Below are 18,971 nucleotides of genomic sequence, written 5' to 3'. Positions count from 1 at the left end.
TGGACGTATCGCATCAACTCGCTTTATCACGGAGCGATGTGACAGTAACTGCGTAACACACCGCATCAGAACACTCTGCTGAAAACTTCCGGCAAGTAGTTGAGTATTCCTATGTACAAGAGTGACAGAGTCCTAAAAGTGCACAATTCGACGTGAGATTCAGTCACAAAGTTGCAACTACGCCGAGCGTGCTTATGATGCTGTTTACTCGTTGTAGACAATAACGAAGTTGTCCGAAAGAAACGTTAACATAACTTTAGCTTCGTGAGCTCGGCTGCGCATTGTTCCTGCTCGCCTGCCACCCTAAAAAGCTTGAATCGCAAGTTTCCCGACTCTCCAGCTGGTCCCGTTACAGGAAATCGCACATAGCACGACCGCCCGAATACTAAAACATTTAGTTAGTTAGTTAGTTAGTTAGTTCCAGTTCCCTTTTGCGACAGGGCGGGCGTTCTTTTTAGAACGCCTCAGGAAAAAAAAACGCACACACGATACAAAAAACACTACACTATCTTGAACACTAACATATAGTCTTTGCAGTCCCAGTTCCTCTCTTCAAGGATTGTGTTGTTCTGTCCCACTCTCGCAGATGGCGCTTGGTGTGGTGGATGGGGTTAGTGGGGCGCTGAGGGGAAGGCGGCGCGCGGGGGCTCCGGTCTCCACAGCTTTCCAATGGCACTGTATCAGATTCGTTGTTCGTTGAGGTGCAAGGAGCGGCATCCGTTACGAGCGGCGCCGCCGCCACGAGATGGCAGCACTTATGAATAAGGCGTATTCCCGTAAACGTCTAATCTGAACACGGAATGGTTGATCCAGCTGATCATCGCAACACTGTAAATAAGGCTGTGGCAGGGAACCCCTGCACCGGCAGGTATGTAGAAGCCGTCCGTGTGGAAGTCGGTATTCCTTCTTCAGATACCAGGCAGCTGAACGGTAATACAAGTTTGGATGTTTTTAGTGCTGAAGGAAGCAATACAGGTTCAGCTTGTGAAGTGTATTGCAAATCACTCTCTAATATTCGAGGAGTTTTGTAGTGCGGTGCGGTGCCGTAATTCGTTCCATTTCGGATGCCGCCTGAGCCGTTCCGATGGGGGAGGGGTGCGAATGGGGCAGTCGCACCGGGCGCCCTCGCCAGAGAGGACGCCGAACGGCAGGCCCTACGTGAGGTTGATTGGGCAGTATAAAGCAGGGAAGAAGAGAATTTGAATTTACGATTTACGCAGTACAAATGAGCGGTTCCTTTTCTTTTGTTGAGTTCCAATGGCAGAGTCGGAGCAGGTGGCAGACTCCGTAATGAAGCGGCCTCATCTAGCCTAGAGCAAGTGATCCGAATCTGCGATTGGAACACTTGCGCCCAACTTGGTGTTTAGCCCTGGCCAACCTCCCTTCGTGAAGGACGGCCAGAGACTGAGGAAGAAGAGGGTACTGATGTTCCACTACAACGCCATGGTTTGCAACATCAAGATCCTCTTAAATCTCCTAACGCTGCCCTGATAATGTCTGACCCATCGCTTTCTTCAAGAAGCAAAATCGCCAACGTACGACGCGAAATGCAGGTCACGGCGCAGACGCATTGCGAAGCGGCCATGTTAGCGAAGAAGAGAGACAGAGGCGGAGAGTTTTCATTTTCCCGGGGGGGGGGGGGGGGGGGGGCACCGCGAAGTAAGTACTCTGGCGGGGGGGGGGGGTATGTTTATTAAGAAAAAAAAGAAAGGAAAGGTAAGCCAGATGGATGTCGGCTTGTTATTCCAGAAAAGAAAAGGAAAAGAAAAATGAAGAACACAAAACTAATGCTGAAGAACCACACACTCTGGCGGGATACCATGATGTATGCAGAACTGCTTTAGAACTAAGAGGAGGGAAGAACAGGAAAAAAAACGTAAACAGTGAACATGTGCACAACTGAAGGCATTATGCCTTTGAAAACTGAGTGCAAAAGGAACAAAATGCATTGAATCCTCGGTGTTTGACCCAAAATGCGCGCACTATAATGAATATGGTCAATGAAATGGCGCAGCGGGACTTGAACCCACTCCCAACGGATATGCGTTCCAAAAACAGGCAGCTGCTGGTGCATTTTCGGCTGCTTCGTTTCATTGATCTGATTGCTTTGGGCGAAGTTCAGGCTATGTGTTGTGTCATCCTCTATGTTTCTTCGCCTCTACTGTGATAATGAGTATGGTGGGCGGATACATATTTTACAAATTGCAAAATGCATTTTTGGGGTTGGTGCCTCTTCGCTCTTTTGTCCCGGGCGCGGCGAGCCTCAAAGGTTGGTGTCAGTCTTTTAGCGGGACTCCCCGGGGGAGGCGGCGCTCCCCCTAGTTCATGTTCCGGAGGGCAAGGGCCCCCGCGCCCCCCCGCAGTAGGCGCCTATGAGACAGGAAATAGGAAGCGCGAGTGACAAGTGATATGTCACGGAGAGTTCTAGTTGAATCTGCCTATTTTGGCGGAGCTGTCTGGTTTGCTCCTTCGAGCGACTTTGGCTTGAAGGCCGCTCCAAAGCTCCAATTTGAAGACTCCGGCACTTTTCCCAGTCTGCCGATAAAACAGACTTGCTCCCGACGGAGCAGCAAAACTTGCACCGGAAGCGCTCCGAATCCGCCATTAGAATTCAACATTGGTTTACAGAGCTTCTGACGGCTAGTGGCGACGACGACACACCTGGCCCAGCTGTTTTGGAAAACTTCGCATGCGTCCATATAGGATGGGCGAACTGCGATTGCCTTGTGAACTGCTCTTGAAGCATCAGTGAAGCCTCTTACAAGACATGTGTATACGGGGTGTCCCAGGAAACGTGTCATTGAATTGTAATGAAAAACTACACCACCAAGGATCATGCCGTCAACGGCATTTGTTCTTACTAGATTTTAAGTGCACTCAGTATGCCGTTATTTGGTTTCAGCTACTTTTCTACGATAAGTTTCCAAATGCAAACGTTTCCCTTCTGGGACGACGTACCTGTGCCCCGAAGTGATGTCCGAGCTCATGAGTAAATGTGAGCTGAGAGACCCGTCCGATGAGGTGGTTGTTCTGGTTCATGAATGTGACGACACCCGTGTTCAAACTGAGTGGCCCTGCGTAGTCGGAGGGAAAGTCTGTCCCAATACCCGTGTAGTAGCCCACGCATAAGCCTCCACTATTGCCTGAAAATATGAAAGCAAATAAACTGTAATTAGAGCACCTCCTTGGCGACAGGTTGTCCTCAGCTTCCACAATACTTTACCACATACAATGTTCCAGACATGTCGGAAGCCCCCATAACAATGTTTTCTCTTGTAGCACGTAGAAAGAAGAGACACCGTATTGCATTTAACAAAAGTAGTTACACGCGAATATCAGACTGAGAGACGGAACAACGCGTCACACAGACACGGGTAAAGATAAGACAAACACACCAGTGCTCTGCGAACAGGAAGGACGGAAGCACAAGACCATGACCTGCACAAACGACCCAGCTCCTTAGTTTATTCAACTGCATCGTACAGGTTTGGGCTGTCTGTCTCGTGCTGTGCTTTGTCTTAAATGTCTCTCCCTATTATTGCTGTATGACGGTATGTATCAATCAGACTTCTCACACGCTGCTATTGACGCATATCACATTATCCCTAACAGTACCTGCGTAGAGTCTCAAGGAGCCCATAGTCCAGCAGATGAATGATACACGTACCCGATGGCTCAGCAACGTAAGCGAGGCCTAGGACGCCATTAGGGAAGTCTCGATAGGTCCACACATAAGCTACGCAGAAGTCGTCGTGGCGTGACTTGGAGAATTCGTGGAGCATGTGTGCAGCATCGAGGTGTGACGAACAGAAAGGATTTCTCGCCTTTCGTTGCCCTTCACATGCAGCGGTGTCATTAATCTGGAAAGGGAAATACGAGTGATCTTGTTACGCTATTTAGCGTAGCTTCAAAACGGACCTCCATCTATAGGGTTGTTCGGCTGGGCCAGAGGGCGCTAATGACGGCAGTCAGCGCCACTTGTGGCGACAGTACTAAGTTTTCCGAAGTAGCGTGTTCTCTCATCACGCACATGGTATGTGCTGTGTCAGAATGACCAGGCTCTGTTGCGCTTTTTATAAGGCAAAAGAGACCAAAGATTGTTTCCCCATCAAGTCGGAACAAGGGAAATCGTCAACAGCGACGCGTTTTTGTTACATGGCAGAATATTATCGGACAGGCTCGAAATACGAGTAAAATGCCGGTGCTCCCCCAGGTGCCGTAGATCTACTAGCTCTGAGAGAAACCTGACTGAAGAATAAAGCATGAATGCAAACAGTTGGATATATCTGGTTTCAAATGTTTTACTCAGGTTTACGAAGAGTGTGTGAGAGCCAGTGAAGTAATGATTTATAAAATGAATGGATCGAGCACTATGGATACTTGTCAGTAGCTAGTAGTCGGCTCTTGTTATGTTACATTCCCTTTTTTCCCTCTTTGCTTACTCCAAACCAAGCTACCACTTATCACATATCCGTGACTGTTCCGGGAGAGAGGAATATGGGAGTCATATCTGAACAAAAATATAAATGTCTTTGAGGCTGAGACACTGAGACTGTAAATGAGAACTATCTTCATGAGAGACATGTCTCGAGTGCAATACAACTTTCATAATTCAATGACCAATTGCAATGACTCGCGGTGGATCCTGCACATGTATATGATCATTTTGGGGTTCACATGTACTCGCGACATCCTATGCATCCTTTCTCCTATGTTAAGGCGGAGATTTGGGCAAGTTGGTACATAACTAGGTAGAAAACAGCGCAGAGACGGGGCACGAAGAAGAAACAAGTGCACACACACAGCGCTCTGTGTGTGCACTTGTTTCTTCTTCGTGTCCCGTCTCTGCGCTGTTTTCTACCTAACTTTCTCCTATGCTTGCAAAGCATAGTTCCACATAGTTCACAGTTCCATAGTTTGTTCCACCTATATCTGTAGAATATGTAACTAAGAATTTAAAAAGAAATGCGTAATCCCCATTACTCATGATTTTCACATAGTACTACCCAGACCCAGACATGAGTCTACGTCGACGACAGAATGGCGTAGGCGCAGGCGAGCCTGGTGGACGAAATTCATTATAAAAAAAGGCGTGGACATGGTTCGCTCTGGTGTTCTTTGTGCAGTTGAACAGTAACGTCGTAAAGACTTTTGTTTTTCCCGTTCCCCGCGATGTACGTTCTCAGATATTGTACGAAAGCAGGTGGAGGGTCGTGCACAGCGCATGTAATCACATTCGTAGCCCGACGAGTCTACTTTGAAGCTTTTCTTCCCCGTACCAGCAGGGGAGAAACGCGGCGCTAGTGCCGCGCTGCCAAACTCCAGGCGAACGTCCCTATACCAGATGAGCACAGAGAGACAAGGACAAGACCAAACAAGTACGTGCGGTGTTTGGTCTTGTCCTCGTATCTTTGTGCTCACCTGGTATGAATGTGAACCAACGAGGCCAATCATTCCACTTTGGACCCCCATCACCTTCACTTTTGTTGCACGCCTCTACGACGTCAGCAAGAGTGAATCATTTACGGCAGACTAAAGGCAAATATATAATATGTGGTTCGTTTATCTTGTTTATCCCCCAAACTACCACGTTCTAAAATAATGTGAAACGTACGGTCATTTAGGCTACGGCTGTCCTTTTCCTGACCAAAGGAACGAACGAAGAGTATAGCACGTTCCCTATTTCAACCGCAAGCGCACGACGGCGCCTTGACGAGTTCGAGCTCCGTCAGAGCAAGGGATGAACATACCCGCAAGCAATACCACGCAAACTCTACCATCCATTCTAGCACCTCAGCTTAGAGACTACAACTGAAGGAATCCTAGACACAGGATCATGGCTCAAATTCACGTCACGAAAAATGGCAGAACGAAGCAACGTCTTCCTAGAGAAATGGACAGAGCAACTGGTCACGGCAATTGGCAATATTGTTGTCGCACCAACAGCCAGCTGTACAGCTTCAATATCAGTCCATGGATACACGGCATTGCTCTCCCAAATCTCCGAGCATGGAGACTTTCCGAAAGATGTCATCATAGGCAATGACTGGCGATGCGCGGCCAAAATAAAGAGTACCATCCCCGAAGACAACCATGTTGTGCTAGAGAGCATTCAAACAGCACTATGTACTAATGAAGACAATAAACTGAATGCTGGGTACTTCGGCTCATCGCTCTCAGGAGCAATCAGCACTCCGCAAGCCGAAACTCTACAGAATCGTGATGCACCGCCCGTGGTAGATACTGTAACTTACGACACTTGTGCTGCGACGTTACCGAAGTTGCAACTCTTCCATATGTTTCTCACCTACCGTTTGAACACAGCCTGCTATATTGGAGAATGCCTTTTCAACGGCGGCGAGATCAAAGAGCACCACCCGTCCAATCCGTTTCCGGCGCCCAGCGCAAGAGGTGCTGCCTCCCTAGGATACTGCGCTGAGATTGCCATGCTTTTCTATGAGCGACGTTGCATCGCGAAACTAGTTTTATGTGACATATTATCGACATTTTAATCCTGCAACGCGAACTAGGGCTTCCGATAATTAGTTGAGAAGTTGATAATAGAAAAAAGAGTTACGTTATTTTCGAGGGTGTTTAGTGATGAAAGGCGCAAACGTCGGCATTTTCCGGCAGTAAAATGTTTACGTCGAATTGTAGCAGATGTTATGAAGCAGGGAGATTATGTGAACATGTTGTATTGCGACCAGGGAGTGAAAAGGGGCTGGTGATGACGGTTTTTAGTATACATATATGCTTATGCTTATAAGCATATATGTATACTAAAAACCGTCATAAGCAATTATTTATTCGGTTGTATATATTTGGGTTACACTTTGCCCGCTTTCTCTCGCATTTCTTCATAGTTTTAGTACCTTCCGTGAGAGTGGCTTGGAGGTGAAAGTTTTTGCCATGTCATTCTTGTCAGTTACTCCTAGAGCAAAATTTGTGAACAGTGGGTGGAAAATTTTGGTTAGCAACACTTCCAAAAACTGCCGGTGATGTCCAGGAACAGTGCGTTTCAATACTTCCCGCTCGCGTCATATTTCAGTATAGCATGCTCCACAGCTGCCTTTAAGGTGATGTTTCAGGTTCCTCCTCTTTGTTAGCATTACATGAATGTAGATTTTCAAGCAATGCAGCACCACAAGTAGTTGTTGAGACGGGTGGAAGAGTCCACCTCAATCTTGATACTTGATGAGCGCGTCAGACGGGGCCAATGAGTCAGGCTTTCGCACGAGGGCAGTACACTGCTCACAAGTGATACTTTCGCTAATAACCCTAGCCAAGTAGCCATCCACCATGGCTAGCGCTGCAACTTCAGGAGTAGGGGCCAACGCCTTTGTTCGTTCAAGGCGGTATATCAGTGCTCTAGTTGCATCGGTCGGGAACTGTTCTACCTCCAAACTGTCTGTGGCTTCTACCCTTGACGTTGACATGCCTCCCGAGGAACAAGGATGGTTCTCTTCAGCAACTACATAGCCGTCCCTTTATGTAGAGGCAATACCCGTCTTCAAAGTCTTCTCGATGCCAAAAAGCACTGCTCGGACATCTGTTTCGTCATTACTCCCAGCTGTCTTTCTCAACCACCCGAAGGAAGACTCGATGGGGTCAGACATCTTTCGGGTCAATACAAAGGCGAAATTCATTACCCGTAGCGAGTACCCCGTCCAGTCTACATTGGAACGTGTTGTAAGCAGAAGTTCTTATGTCTCCTTTGTGAGAAAGTTTTTTACGTGGCACTGGCTCTTGAGCTCGCCCAGGTACTCCAGGAAAGTACTTTCAAGCCACTCCAGCCGCTCATCTGTTTTGCACAGGTACTGCTTAGCGTCAGCGTAGTTGTGGTGGATATGCTGAGTGCAGTTGCTGACATCCATCAGCACAAACCACCGATGCATAATATCCATGAACTGTACTGTTTCACCGACTTGCGAGAAGCTCGCATCGCAGGTGTGTGCTGCTCCAGCAGCTTGAGTGCTGCTGTCACAGTGGGCGATAACACTTGCACTGCCCTCATATCACGTTCATCTTCTCCAGGTTAGTGTTCAAAACGTGTTTCCTGGTCACGAACCTCACAGGCTTCACAATGCTGCATTGCTGCGTTTTGTACAGCTTCTTGAGGTGATCTGCCGTGGAGAAACTGTGACCGCACGTCCTTTATTAGATGGCACTGGTCAAATGCCAGAAAGAGCTTGCGGTCAGGGTCTTCAGGATGTGGTATGTGGTCCCTGATAGTTCCGTTAGACAGTAGTTGGAATGCCATGACACTGATTTTGTGATTATCGGAGTTGAGAGTCGCACCGCAAGAAAGCCAACTGCTTCGACTTCCCTCAAGACATGAGGCAAAAGAGTGTGAAGGTCTTGACCACCACTGTCCTTTGTGAAGAAGTAGGCCACGGGTATTCTGAAGCGGGATGAGAGCCCACTGAGGACGACGCACAGGAGCGAATTGGCGAGAACAGGCTCTCCTGTGCGTTCTGTGGGAAGGACTCATCCATAGTCAACTTCGCCGACGAAAGCGTCTGTTTTATATACTGGAGTCGTTGTTTCACTCTCATCTAATCAATAATTAATGAGCATGTCCTTGCCTGTGGAGAAGTGTGAACGGTAAGCTCAGCCGAGGGTCTTTCCTTCACGAGTTCTGTCACACCTGAGTCTTCACGAGAAGATCCAAGAAATCGCTCTAACGTGCTTCGGCTAGGCAAGCTCAGTAACGCTTCCTTTCGAATGTGTTCGTAAGCCTTAGGTGAAATGTTTCTCAGCACAACTGCATGACGTACCGTCAGTTCTGACCAGACCAGCTTTTTTTCCCCGAAGTTCTTTACTTGCTCCAGCAAAATTGAAGCTGCTAGATATTTTTCTTGTGCCTTTTCGACCACATGTGAAAGGGTAGCGACGTCAGAGTCTTTTTTCACGGAGTCAAGCTCTTCCTTCAAGGTGCTTACATCCTGCTTGAGTGCTTGAATCTGGGCACGGAGTTCACGCTCTTTCCGCCTCCACTTTCGTTTCTCAATTATTGCAACTGAGGGGTTACCACTTACTTGGACGCCCCAGTGTACCTTCACCCAGGAAGGCGCTGCTTGGTACGTGCTACTGCATGAGGGTCGTGTTAGCTCATTGGTTCCTTCCCCGGCGCTGTCACTGACACATAGGTCGTCGTGAGCGGGCTCAAAGGATTCATTTGGGCTGCCGGGAAGTGTTCGCCGTTTTCCTCCTGATGTAGATTCTGGAACGCCTCCTTTGCACTTCCTTGCCACTGCGTCCCTCCTCTTGGGCTTCGTCGAAGGCTGCAAGTACACAGGGTATTCCTCGAACACACTGGGCACAGCACCTTTCTTCAACCCTCGTGTTTTGCATCCTTCCTTGAAGTCAGAAGGAAGTGTCGGCTGCAGAGAGTGGAGTATTGGGAGTCGTAATTGTCGTCTTGGGAGTCGTATAGTCAGTCTCTTGATATCACCCTTAGCCACTTCTCGCGCAGCTCTGCATCACTTGGGATTTCATGAAATGAGACCCCTGGCAGTCGTCTTTTACCGGATGAGTTGTAGCGAGGCAAGCAGCAGTAAGCCATGACATGGAGAAACGCGCATACCGCACCGAGCAATGCAACGCGTTCCGCCAGCAAGCAGACGCTACCCGAGAGTGCGCCGTCGCGATCGCCGGCATTAGGATATTTTGCGTTACAAAAACAATAACCGATGGTGCGCTGTTTCTAGGGTGATGGCGTGCTGTTCATCGATCAAAAGCTTTTGCTTGAGTTATCAGTATTTTTTGCAAGAAAATTCAGATCAGCCTGTAACTTTGTCTCGTAATATCGAGTACATTAAAAACTTAATCGAAACGCAAAATAAAAAAATCAACAAATGTGATGATAAACTGTTCAACTTACTCGTATTAACAAGTTCGTCATCCCTCGTGCGCCGGCTTCGTACGCCACAGTAATTACTTTGTGCAGACTCACAAGATACAGCAAAATACGAACAACGTGATTGGTTTCAGAATTGACTACCTCATCAAGACATCATTTCTTCGTGCTAAATCAGACTTGACATCGACAATGAGCTGCTCCAGGTTTGGAGAGGCCAGTTTATCAATGAAAGCTACGCTGTCATCAGGCGGATCGGGGAGGCTCAACTAGTACCTCAACGTATGTTTTTACTAATATTTACGCTTTACCTTTCTTTTTTAAATAGAGGGTCATTATCGACAGTTATGTCTTACTGTTGGTAGCTCACACTCGCATGGCATTTTGGTTGCTCACTGCTTTATGTGTATTTCTTTCCTGGTAATGCTTTCTATGCCGGAATAAGCATTTTAAATAAAAATAAATAATCTCAGGTAGGTGAAAAGCAAAAAGTACAAGAATAAAATAAAACCGTTTGCAATGCATGCTCACTTATGTGTGCTTTATGAGTGCCTCGTGGCCGGGAACGCGTAGCCAAGAAAGTTTGGCCACGAACAGGTGCGCTATCGTTCGCATCGCACATCCTCTGGCAAAGAAGCACATTTGCATGTTGGAGCAGTTTTCATGAAGTTAGGTCCTGTGAAAAGAAGTAGTTGCTTTAGGGGATTTAAAATGATCTAGCCAAATAGTCCTGGGGGATGAGCAACCGCGATATTTTGATCACCCGTTTTTTCTTCTTTTTCTCTTTTTGTCCTCCGCACAATAACTGCACCTTGACGTAGCGGAAGATGCTGGTACAAGTAGTCACGACAGCAAGCAGGCTGTTTCTTTGAAATAATCGGCTTTATTATATTTCCGGAAAGAACAGAAATCAAAGCGGAGTTACAACATTTTTCGTAATTCCTGTAGTAGTTCGTTACAATAATGTGTACACATGTACGCATGCAACAACAGCTGTCAAACCTGTAGGCCACGTATTTGCGCATACAGTGCAACGCAAGACGCAACTGCAATTTTACATAATGTGATGAAAAATACACATATATGACACCAAGAGCCCCGGCAACGTTGGGTTCTCCACTTTTCAATTAGCTTTTTGCGCAGCTCAGAATCAATATCCCGAGCAGTCGAATGTCTTAAGAAATATCTGAGTTAATATTAATAGATTTTCCAATCATCCATCCCGGTGGTGGCAGTCGTCAATGCATATTACTACCAATTGCGCGAGCGCTCCATAGCATTTGCATTGAGGAGAACCCTAGGATGCGAGCGCCCCAAGCGGCGCGCTGCAGAGGAGGATAGGTGAGGAGGTTGAACCGGCACTCCGGGCCGAATGAGCAGTCATTCTTAAATATAGGAGGCTATGGTTCGAACAACAAGAAAAATTGAGCCGAATCCTAAAACAAAAGAACAAACAGGCCTTCACAAGTGGCAGTTTCCACATTGGCATTGTCTCTGATGTGGAACATTCAATTCAACTAACACGCGATATACCAATAAGATCAGCACCCCACCGCTGTTCATGGAGTGACCGCAAATTTATGAAGGAGGAAGTAGCACAGTGGCTCTCGGAGGGAACTGTACTCTCAGTACGCTTCGCTTTGTATCGTTGTGCATCAGCCCCGTCATCTCACGACATTTTTGCGTTTATGTAACGACTTCAGAAAGCTAAACGCAAAAACCATCAAGCATCGCTATCCCATGCCTCGCATTGATGTCCTCGACCAATTAGTATCGTCCAATTATCTTACAAAGATGAAGATCAAAAAGGGATTTCCCAACATTCCTATTCGCAAACAGGACCGGCACAAGACTACATTCATAACGCCCGATGACCACTTTCAGTACAAGAGGATGAGTTTCCGCTTGTGCAACGCTCCAGCTACTATTGAAGCTGTAATGGACAAATTATTCGAGTTCAAATGGGCAGAAGAACGTGTAAACTACATGAACGACAAATGTATCGGCAGAGCGAAGTATGGAAGTTGTGGATCTTGTCCTTCAACGGTGGTCCAAGTAGGTCTCAAAGTCGACATAAACGAAGGGGAATATCACAAAACCTCTTTCCTCTTGAGGATCGTTTTCCAACAACGGCGTAACCCCAGAGCCTTCCAGAACAGCGGGCATCGACAAATACACATAGATCATTCCTTCGATTAGCCGGGTACTACAGGAAGTACATAAAAGAACTCGCAGAGGTGGAAAAACCACTCACTGAACTCACCAAAGCAAGTGTGAAATTCCAAGAGACTGAACAATGTATCACTCGTTAGACACACTAAAACCGTGCATCAGGAATCACCAATCCACCAATACCACCAATCGTGAATCCACCAATACCAGCGTTCTTCGACCCATTCGAAGAAACCATCCTGTACTTTGACGCTTCCTCTGACGTTTTTGGCGAGATACTTTGCCAAAAACACGGATCCAATGAACGACCCGTGGAGTTCGCCAGCAGACTCGTTCGTGCGCAGGATAGAGTTCGCATTGCGAAAGAGCCAGAATCACTGGCCATAACTGAACGCTTCCCACTTTATTTACAGGGTCTCACGAACTTCACTATATAGGGGAAGATGAGACAAATTTTCTATTGAATATGGAATTATTTTTCGTGTTTTTTAAACAAAAAACCTAGCAATGGGCACATTTTCAGAGGTCTAGAGCTTCTGATCTGTAAATCAGAACGGGCAACAAATTCAAAAATGCAGATTCAAAATGCATCGCGTGGGGCAAGATGAGAGACCCGTAGTAATGAAATATACAAATTTGTTTTTGCAATCTAAACACCTACACAGCCCCCTTGAGCTCACCGCCCACATGGTGTGCAATAAACCCACATATAACGGGTGCTATTTCCCTCCACCGTCCTCTGCAAACAAGGCACCGCCAGTCTGATGTGTCGCTGGTCCCTCGCTTTTGAGTAACAAAGCCACCTGCTAACTGACATCAGTTTCTAAATTACATGAAATTTAAATTTCATTAATTTGAAATTACATTAAGTTGTCGCGTCTTGCCCCGTGCATATCATCCGATGAATTAATTTTTCGGTTAAAACACCGGATAACCAAAGGTGCCCATATTTGGCACATATCTAGATGAATGAATAAAGAGATAGGATGTGTACTTACATTGACAGAATAAGCCTGCCACACGCTGCTGCACAGCTGTCATGAAAAAGAACCACAGAAAATCGCGCCCTTCTTGCGGGACTTTACATTACAGGGAGAAGTAACCGCTTTTTTTTCTTCGACGCAAACACCAATCCAGACAATTCTCACGTGCAATAAAGCGGATACGCAGAGCCACCTATGAGAAAAGTCAAGCGCATCGAGCAACGCGTCTCTGAGACAGGCGGAGTCGAGCATCTTGCCCCACCTTACTCAACACAGATAACTGGACTGCAATACACTTGGCCTCTAAAGCAACCGTTTCTCGACGATTCGCAAGTGTTGCACTGGACCTCGACGACTTCAACTTCACTATCAGGCACAAGAAAGGAAAACGAAATGTTGTATCCGATGCCTTCTCAAGACCAGAAGCATTGTTGTCCCTGTCACTGTGCGCGCTGAGAACTTCAAACTCAAAAACGCTCAGCCTCAAGACCCGGAACTTGGCATTCACCATAGAGACCCTCAGAAAACCACAGACATCCCTCATAAGAAGAGACAGCAGGATCGTTAAAGACTATGTCATAGAAGAAGAAATATTCATGCGCGTTCTTCGCAACAAGGGTAAAGAAAAACGGGTCATCATGCTATTACCGTTACTAAGGTACACCGTTATTCGTCTCTATCATGACGAACACTATCACATGGACCCAAAAAGAACTGAGACTATGACTGCAGGAAAATACCGCTGGCCTAGATTGCATGCAGATGTATCGTTCGCAGCTGCGAAACCTGCCAAACCACAAACCACAGAACCAACCAACAGGACAACTACACTTCCGAGAAATTCCAGACAGACAATTCGCAGTAGTTTCTACGGATCACATAGGACCCATCAACGAAAGCATTTCTAACCAGTACCTCATCACCGCCTTCGATCACTTCACAAAACACATTCTAGCCAAGCCTGTTCCATCAAAGGAATCGATACATGACTTCCTAAAAACCGACATAATATACAAGTACGGGCAACCTGAAACAGTGATCTCAAACGGTGACACCGCCCTACACAAGCAACACAACAAGAGCGTTTTTCGAATCACGCGGAATAACACACACCTTGACAGCACCATACCTGGCTCGCTCGAACGGCCTCGTCCAGAGATGCAACCGTTCTATTCTGCACGTACTAACAAAAGCACTCAACCAAACAAGAAGTCAGTCCTCACAACAAGATTGGGAAGAACATATTGCACCAATACTGTTTCAAATAAATGCAACTCAACGTTCGGCAATGCTGCCCTCACCATTCCACGTATTATATGGCTACGACCCCATAAGACCTCGGGAACTCACGATACTCTCGGCAAGCGACCTGGCACTTGTAACGCAAGACGATAGCGTTGAGCACATTACGGAACAAGCCATTGCGCTGCTACAAGCATCACAAACGTGTCAGCAGCAGAAAGTCCACATCTACAGAAAGCCAGGCAAGCTCACGAACCCATACAAAGCCCGTATTACAGCCGCGACAGGATCCAAGACGTCTACGTCGTTGGAAATCGCGACAACGTGCACCTTCCACAGAAGAGCTCACGCGGAGCAATTAAAGAAATATGTACCTTCCCAACCACATATAACTAATTAGGCTCCGAGCCGGAGCCTCTGTGGGGATAGGTGGTGTAACCGGTGGGCAGGCAAAAATGAAGATTTTATTACCTCTGTTCTTAACAGAATTCAGTGCTACTTACGATTATTCTTTGGGCATCGAACGCAATGTCAGTGATGCCGTAGAAATTAGTATTTGAGAAGATTTCCGACGCTGCTGCGATGTGTGAGCTAACCAGGCCTGAGAGAGCGTCCCGAACACGAAGAGGGTCTTCGATATCACGGTAAAAGATGTTGTACAGCGTGTGGTCGATGGTAACCTCGACGTTGCAGACACGCTTTACGTTGGGCGAGACGACGGCCCTCGGTCTTTTGTGTCGCTGGTTCGATGTAAGATTTTCGTTGGCCTCTTCGACAAGAGTGACTGCTTCTCTAAGCCACCGCTTTGGACGCTTCTGTCTTGCAGGCTGCAAGGATGGATTGAAATATGTTTTACGCAGCACGACGCTCAGCTGGATGTACCGGCGGATTTCTAGGACCGGGTAATTTCGCACAACTGCGTGCAGTTTTGACGTGTGCGTGTTGTGTGCGTGTTGTGTCTCCTGCTCACTTATGCTCACTCATCCCCGCTCAGCTCCTTGTTTTCTCACTTAGGCTCATTCACTCCCTGCTGAGCTCACTGTTGGCTCGCTCACGCGCCACATTGGGCATGAGTGGGCGCAGTGATTTATCCAGAGCCCCCCCCCCCCCCTCCCAACAGCCCCCAATTCCCAATTTTTGCATTTCTTTTTCTTGGCGACGTAGCTGTAATGATGACACTCCCCCACATTGCGATTCTTGATAAACTACTGAGTGAGCGTGCTCATGAGGGCGAGTTTTGTCAAGCATATACCACCTTCCTTCGTGTAACAGCTACAGGCACTTTCACCATGAGACTGCCGTACTCCCATGGTCTAGTGCTACCATTGTAATGATGCTGCCATTGTATAATGCTGTCCATGATATCGATAGGGATCCACATAGTGGTACTCGCCTGCCCTGAACAACAACAACAGCATTCTTTTGATGATGATGATTGGAGACTTTCAACGCTAGGGGACGATACCCTACCCCACTGCCGACGGTAATGCGGTGAAATGGAATAATGCCTCACAGTGAGGACCGAAGTCCTACGGTGTCCAAGAGGGCAGGGTGGGCTGGATTTCACCATGGTCATTTTTTTATTTCGTGTTGGCACCGCGAAGCAACTGCGGCTGACCAAGTAATTTTTGACATAATGAGAGGCCGAGAGCCCAGCTGATTTAGAAGCACTGCAAGTGCGGATCTGAAGAGTTGGTAGTGCGGGCAATGGAGAAGGATGAGATGTAGATGTTCCAGATCACAGTAGCGACGGCATCTTGAAGAGTCAACTTGTCGCGACTAACGTCATTGAGCTGTAAAAGCCACATTGAGTCGCATCCGATGAATGCATGTAGGGTCTTGACGAGAGGTGTTGCGGGGCATCTGGAAAGCGAGTGTTGGATCAACTCTTCTGAGCATAGATGGGGGAGGGGGATGCAAGCTGTCAACTGGAGGTAAGCCAGGGGTGCCACTAGACGTTGAAGAATTGAAAGACGGCCTCCTCTCAGCAGTACAATGCTCGTTCGTCTCCTAGATTAGAGAGCTGCTTCTGCGGTGCCTCAGTCTGCTCATTCCCCGCGACATCACAATGGGCTGGAACCCACTGGACAATTAGTTTATGCCATGCTTCGTACATATGCTGGTAAACCACACATCAGTCACTAGGGCTACTAGGAGTTCGGACGAGCCTCGTATGCCTGAACACTGTCCAATCTCGTCCGACTGATGTCATAGTGCCTGCGGCAATTTGGAGACTTTCCTTGCGGCCCAGCAGAACTGTTTGCTCACTAGTGTTGCTCAGGGTGTCGAACCAAAACGGAACCGAAAACCAGACACGAACGCGATTTTGACAAACAGAAATTGATTTTCTTCAGCGTTAATTTTCTTTTCCGTTCTGGAGAAAACCAGGAAAATAGTCAATAATAGTCAAACAGATTTTCAGTTCAAGTGAAAAGTTTGGGCATCTCGAACTCGAAGGAACGTACCGGAAAGCAGTGTGACGTATCCTCTTGAAACAGGGCTTACATTCACATAGCGTCAGTGGACTTGGGCCGCCATTCCTTGTTTTGGGGTTGCACGTTTTGTTAAATTGACTATCCTAGCTTGGATTCACCCTTTCCTTACTAATCGTGTCCAGTTCGTATCTGTAAATGATAACAACTCTGACTTCACTGATGTAGCCTCGGGCGTGCCTCAAGGTTCTGTCCTCGGTCCCCTCCTTTTTCTAATTTACATAAACGACCTTCCGAATTGTATCACCTCGTCGGTCCGGCTTTACGCAGATGATTGTGTAATTTATCGGGAAATTACTAACAGTCATGATGCTGACCTGCTGCAGGACGAGCTTAATAAAGTATCCGGGTGGTGCAACAGTTGGGCAACGAACTTAACCTAACAAAATGTAAGCTTCGAACGGCGTCCCGCAGCAATGTAACTAGTCACTCCTATACTGTAAACAACATCCCTCTTGAGTCTGTGTCCTCCTATAAATACTTGGGCGTTTTCATCTCTAACAACATCGAATGGCATACGCATATCGAGTACATTACTAATAACGCGTCCCGCACCCTGGGCTACATTCGTCGAAATTTCTCATCTGCCCCGGTTCACGTGGCGCCGTGGCGCCCCGTCGTGTTGATCATCGTCAAAAAGTAGGTGTATTGCATTCTTCAACGAGATCATTCCAAGGCTCATTCATTCCCCGCACTTCATCAGAATGGAATAGTTTACCTGGTTCTGTCACCTCGATTACTAATATTATAGAATTCAAAAACAGCTTGTGCGATGTTCTTCACATATAATGCCATTATATATTGTCGCGACTATCTCACTAATATGTTTATGCCGAAGTTGCTTGTTTATTGTCATTTTGTTGTGTCCGCATATTTATCCTTTGTTACTGTGTACTGTCACTGTGCTTTGACCTTGTATTGTGTCCTGCTCACTCCCCTCTTTAATGCCCCCTTGGCCTTGAGGGTATGTGTATAAATAAATTGATTGATTGATTGATTGATTGATTGATTGATTATGTGTTTAATGGCACAAAGGCAACAAAGGCCATAGAGCGCCAAAACTATGCTGAGTGTGTCGGAGACGATTATGGGAAAGATGATGTGAGAGAGAGTGTGGTAGTTAAAACCTATCTACAGGTATGAGCGATGAGCGATGATTGATTGACCAGGATAAAAGAGAGGGGGATGACGATAGCAAGCGAGCATGGCAGTTAAAAGCTATCTACAAGTGTGACAATGAGATATTTACATGAGGAGTTCGGTGATAATGGATAAAAGCGGAGCAATGCTTATCATCTACATCTGACTAAGAAACCCACACGTGGTCAAAAATTTGATTACGTTATCAAACGGCACAAGAGGGGTGTCACCCAGTAGAAGGGCTGGGTGGAGTGGGACATGGTATCTGTAGAATGCGGTGAAGTACTGTTGGCGTTGGTGTTCGAAGTGAGGGCAGGATGCCAGTACGTGCAAGACAGTCAAGCTGTCACCGCAGTGCGCACAAGCTGGCGGATCCTGACCTCTGAGTAGGTGGTGATGCGTGAGCCATGTGTGTCCAATCCTCAATCTCGCGTAAAGAACTTCGGATGATCTGTTGATTTGTTCAGTCCGATGCGGGGGAGAAACGTGTGGCTGTGTGAGGTGTAGCTTGTTATTTTCTTCCATGTCCCACTCCTGCTGCCACTGTGTGCAGACAGCTCACTTTAACACTGGCAGGATGTCTTGGTAGGGTAGTCCTAGAGCTGACTCCTCTTGTGCCAACGCTCGCCGAGCCTCACGGTCGGCTCGTTCATTCCCCGGGATCCCAGTGTGGCTGGGGACCCAGCAGAGACAGATTGAAAAGCCTCGGGAACAAAGTTGGGTCGCAAGCGCTCGTACTCGCTTGACGAGGTGATTCTTGCTGTCATAGCATGAAAGCAGCGCACGCACAGAGCCTAGCGAATCGGAATAAATCACTGAATTTTGAAGGTCGTTTTGTTGAATGTGCCGCAGAGCCAGGAGAATCGCGTAAAGCTCTGCGGTGAAAACTGTGGCGTTCGTGTTCAGGCGTGCCGTCATAATAGAATCACCTTCAAGGGCAACGGCCGCCACACCATTGCTTACTTTAGTCCCATCAGTGTAGATTGCATGGTGGTTCCCGAAGTTATGGTGAATCTCCAGGAATTCCTGGAGAATGACAGTGTGTGCAGTGGATTGTTTGTCAAACTGTGTCATTTTTAAATT

General features: G+C 47.2%; 2 protein-coding genes across 3 annotated transcripts in view; both read right to left on the bottom strand.

The window, feature by feature from the left end:
- The window catches only part of LOC135393205 (disintegrin and metalloproteinase domain-containing protein 10-like), a 60,696-nt gene that overhangs the window by 26,019 nt on the left and 15,706 nt on the right, over positions 1-18,971 (bottom strand). For both annotated transcript variants that reach the window (XM_064623699.1, XM_064623700.1), the window contains exons 5-7: positions 14,760-15,083; positions 3,668-3,860; positions 2,959-3,143 (exon numbers count right to left, since the gene is read on the bottom strand). In XM_064623699.1, the coding sequence (XP_064479769.1) occupies positions 2,959-3,143; positions 3,668-3,860; positions 14,760-15,083 (702 nt within the window). The remainder of the gene's footprint in view (positions 1-2,958; positions 3,144-3,667; positions 3,861-14,759; positions 15,084-18,971) is intronic.
- LOC135390506 (uncharacterized) lies at positions 6,858-9,565 on the bottom strand. The gene is given in 5 exon segments (XM_064620201.1): positions 6,858-7,954; positions 7,957-8,014; positions 8,017-8,123; positions 8,648-9,383; positions 9,455-9,565. Coding segments are annotated over 5 exon segments (2,109 nt in total).

This window comes from Ornithodoros turicata, chromosome 4 (genome assembly GCF_037126465.1).
Source record: "Ornithodoros turicata isolate Travis chromosome 4, ASM3712646v1, whole genome shotgun sequence".
NCBI classification, from domain to species: Eukaryota; Metazoa; Arthropoda; class Arachnida; order Ixodida; family Argasidae; genus Ornithodoros; species Ornithodoros turicata.
Note: the sequence above shows the minus strand (reverse complement) of the source record. Positions and strands in the feature narration are given on the sequence as shown.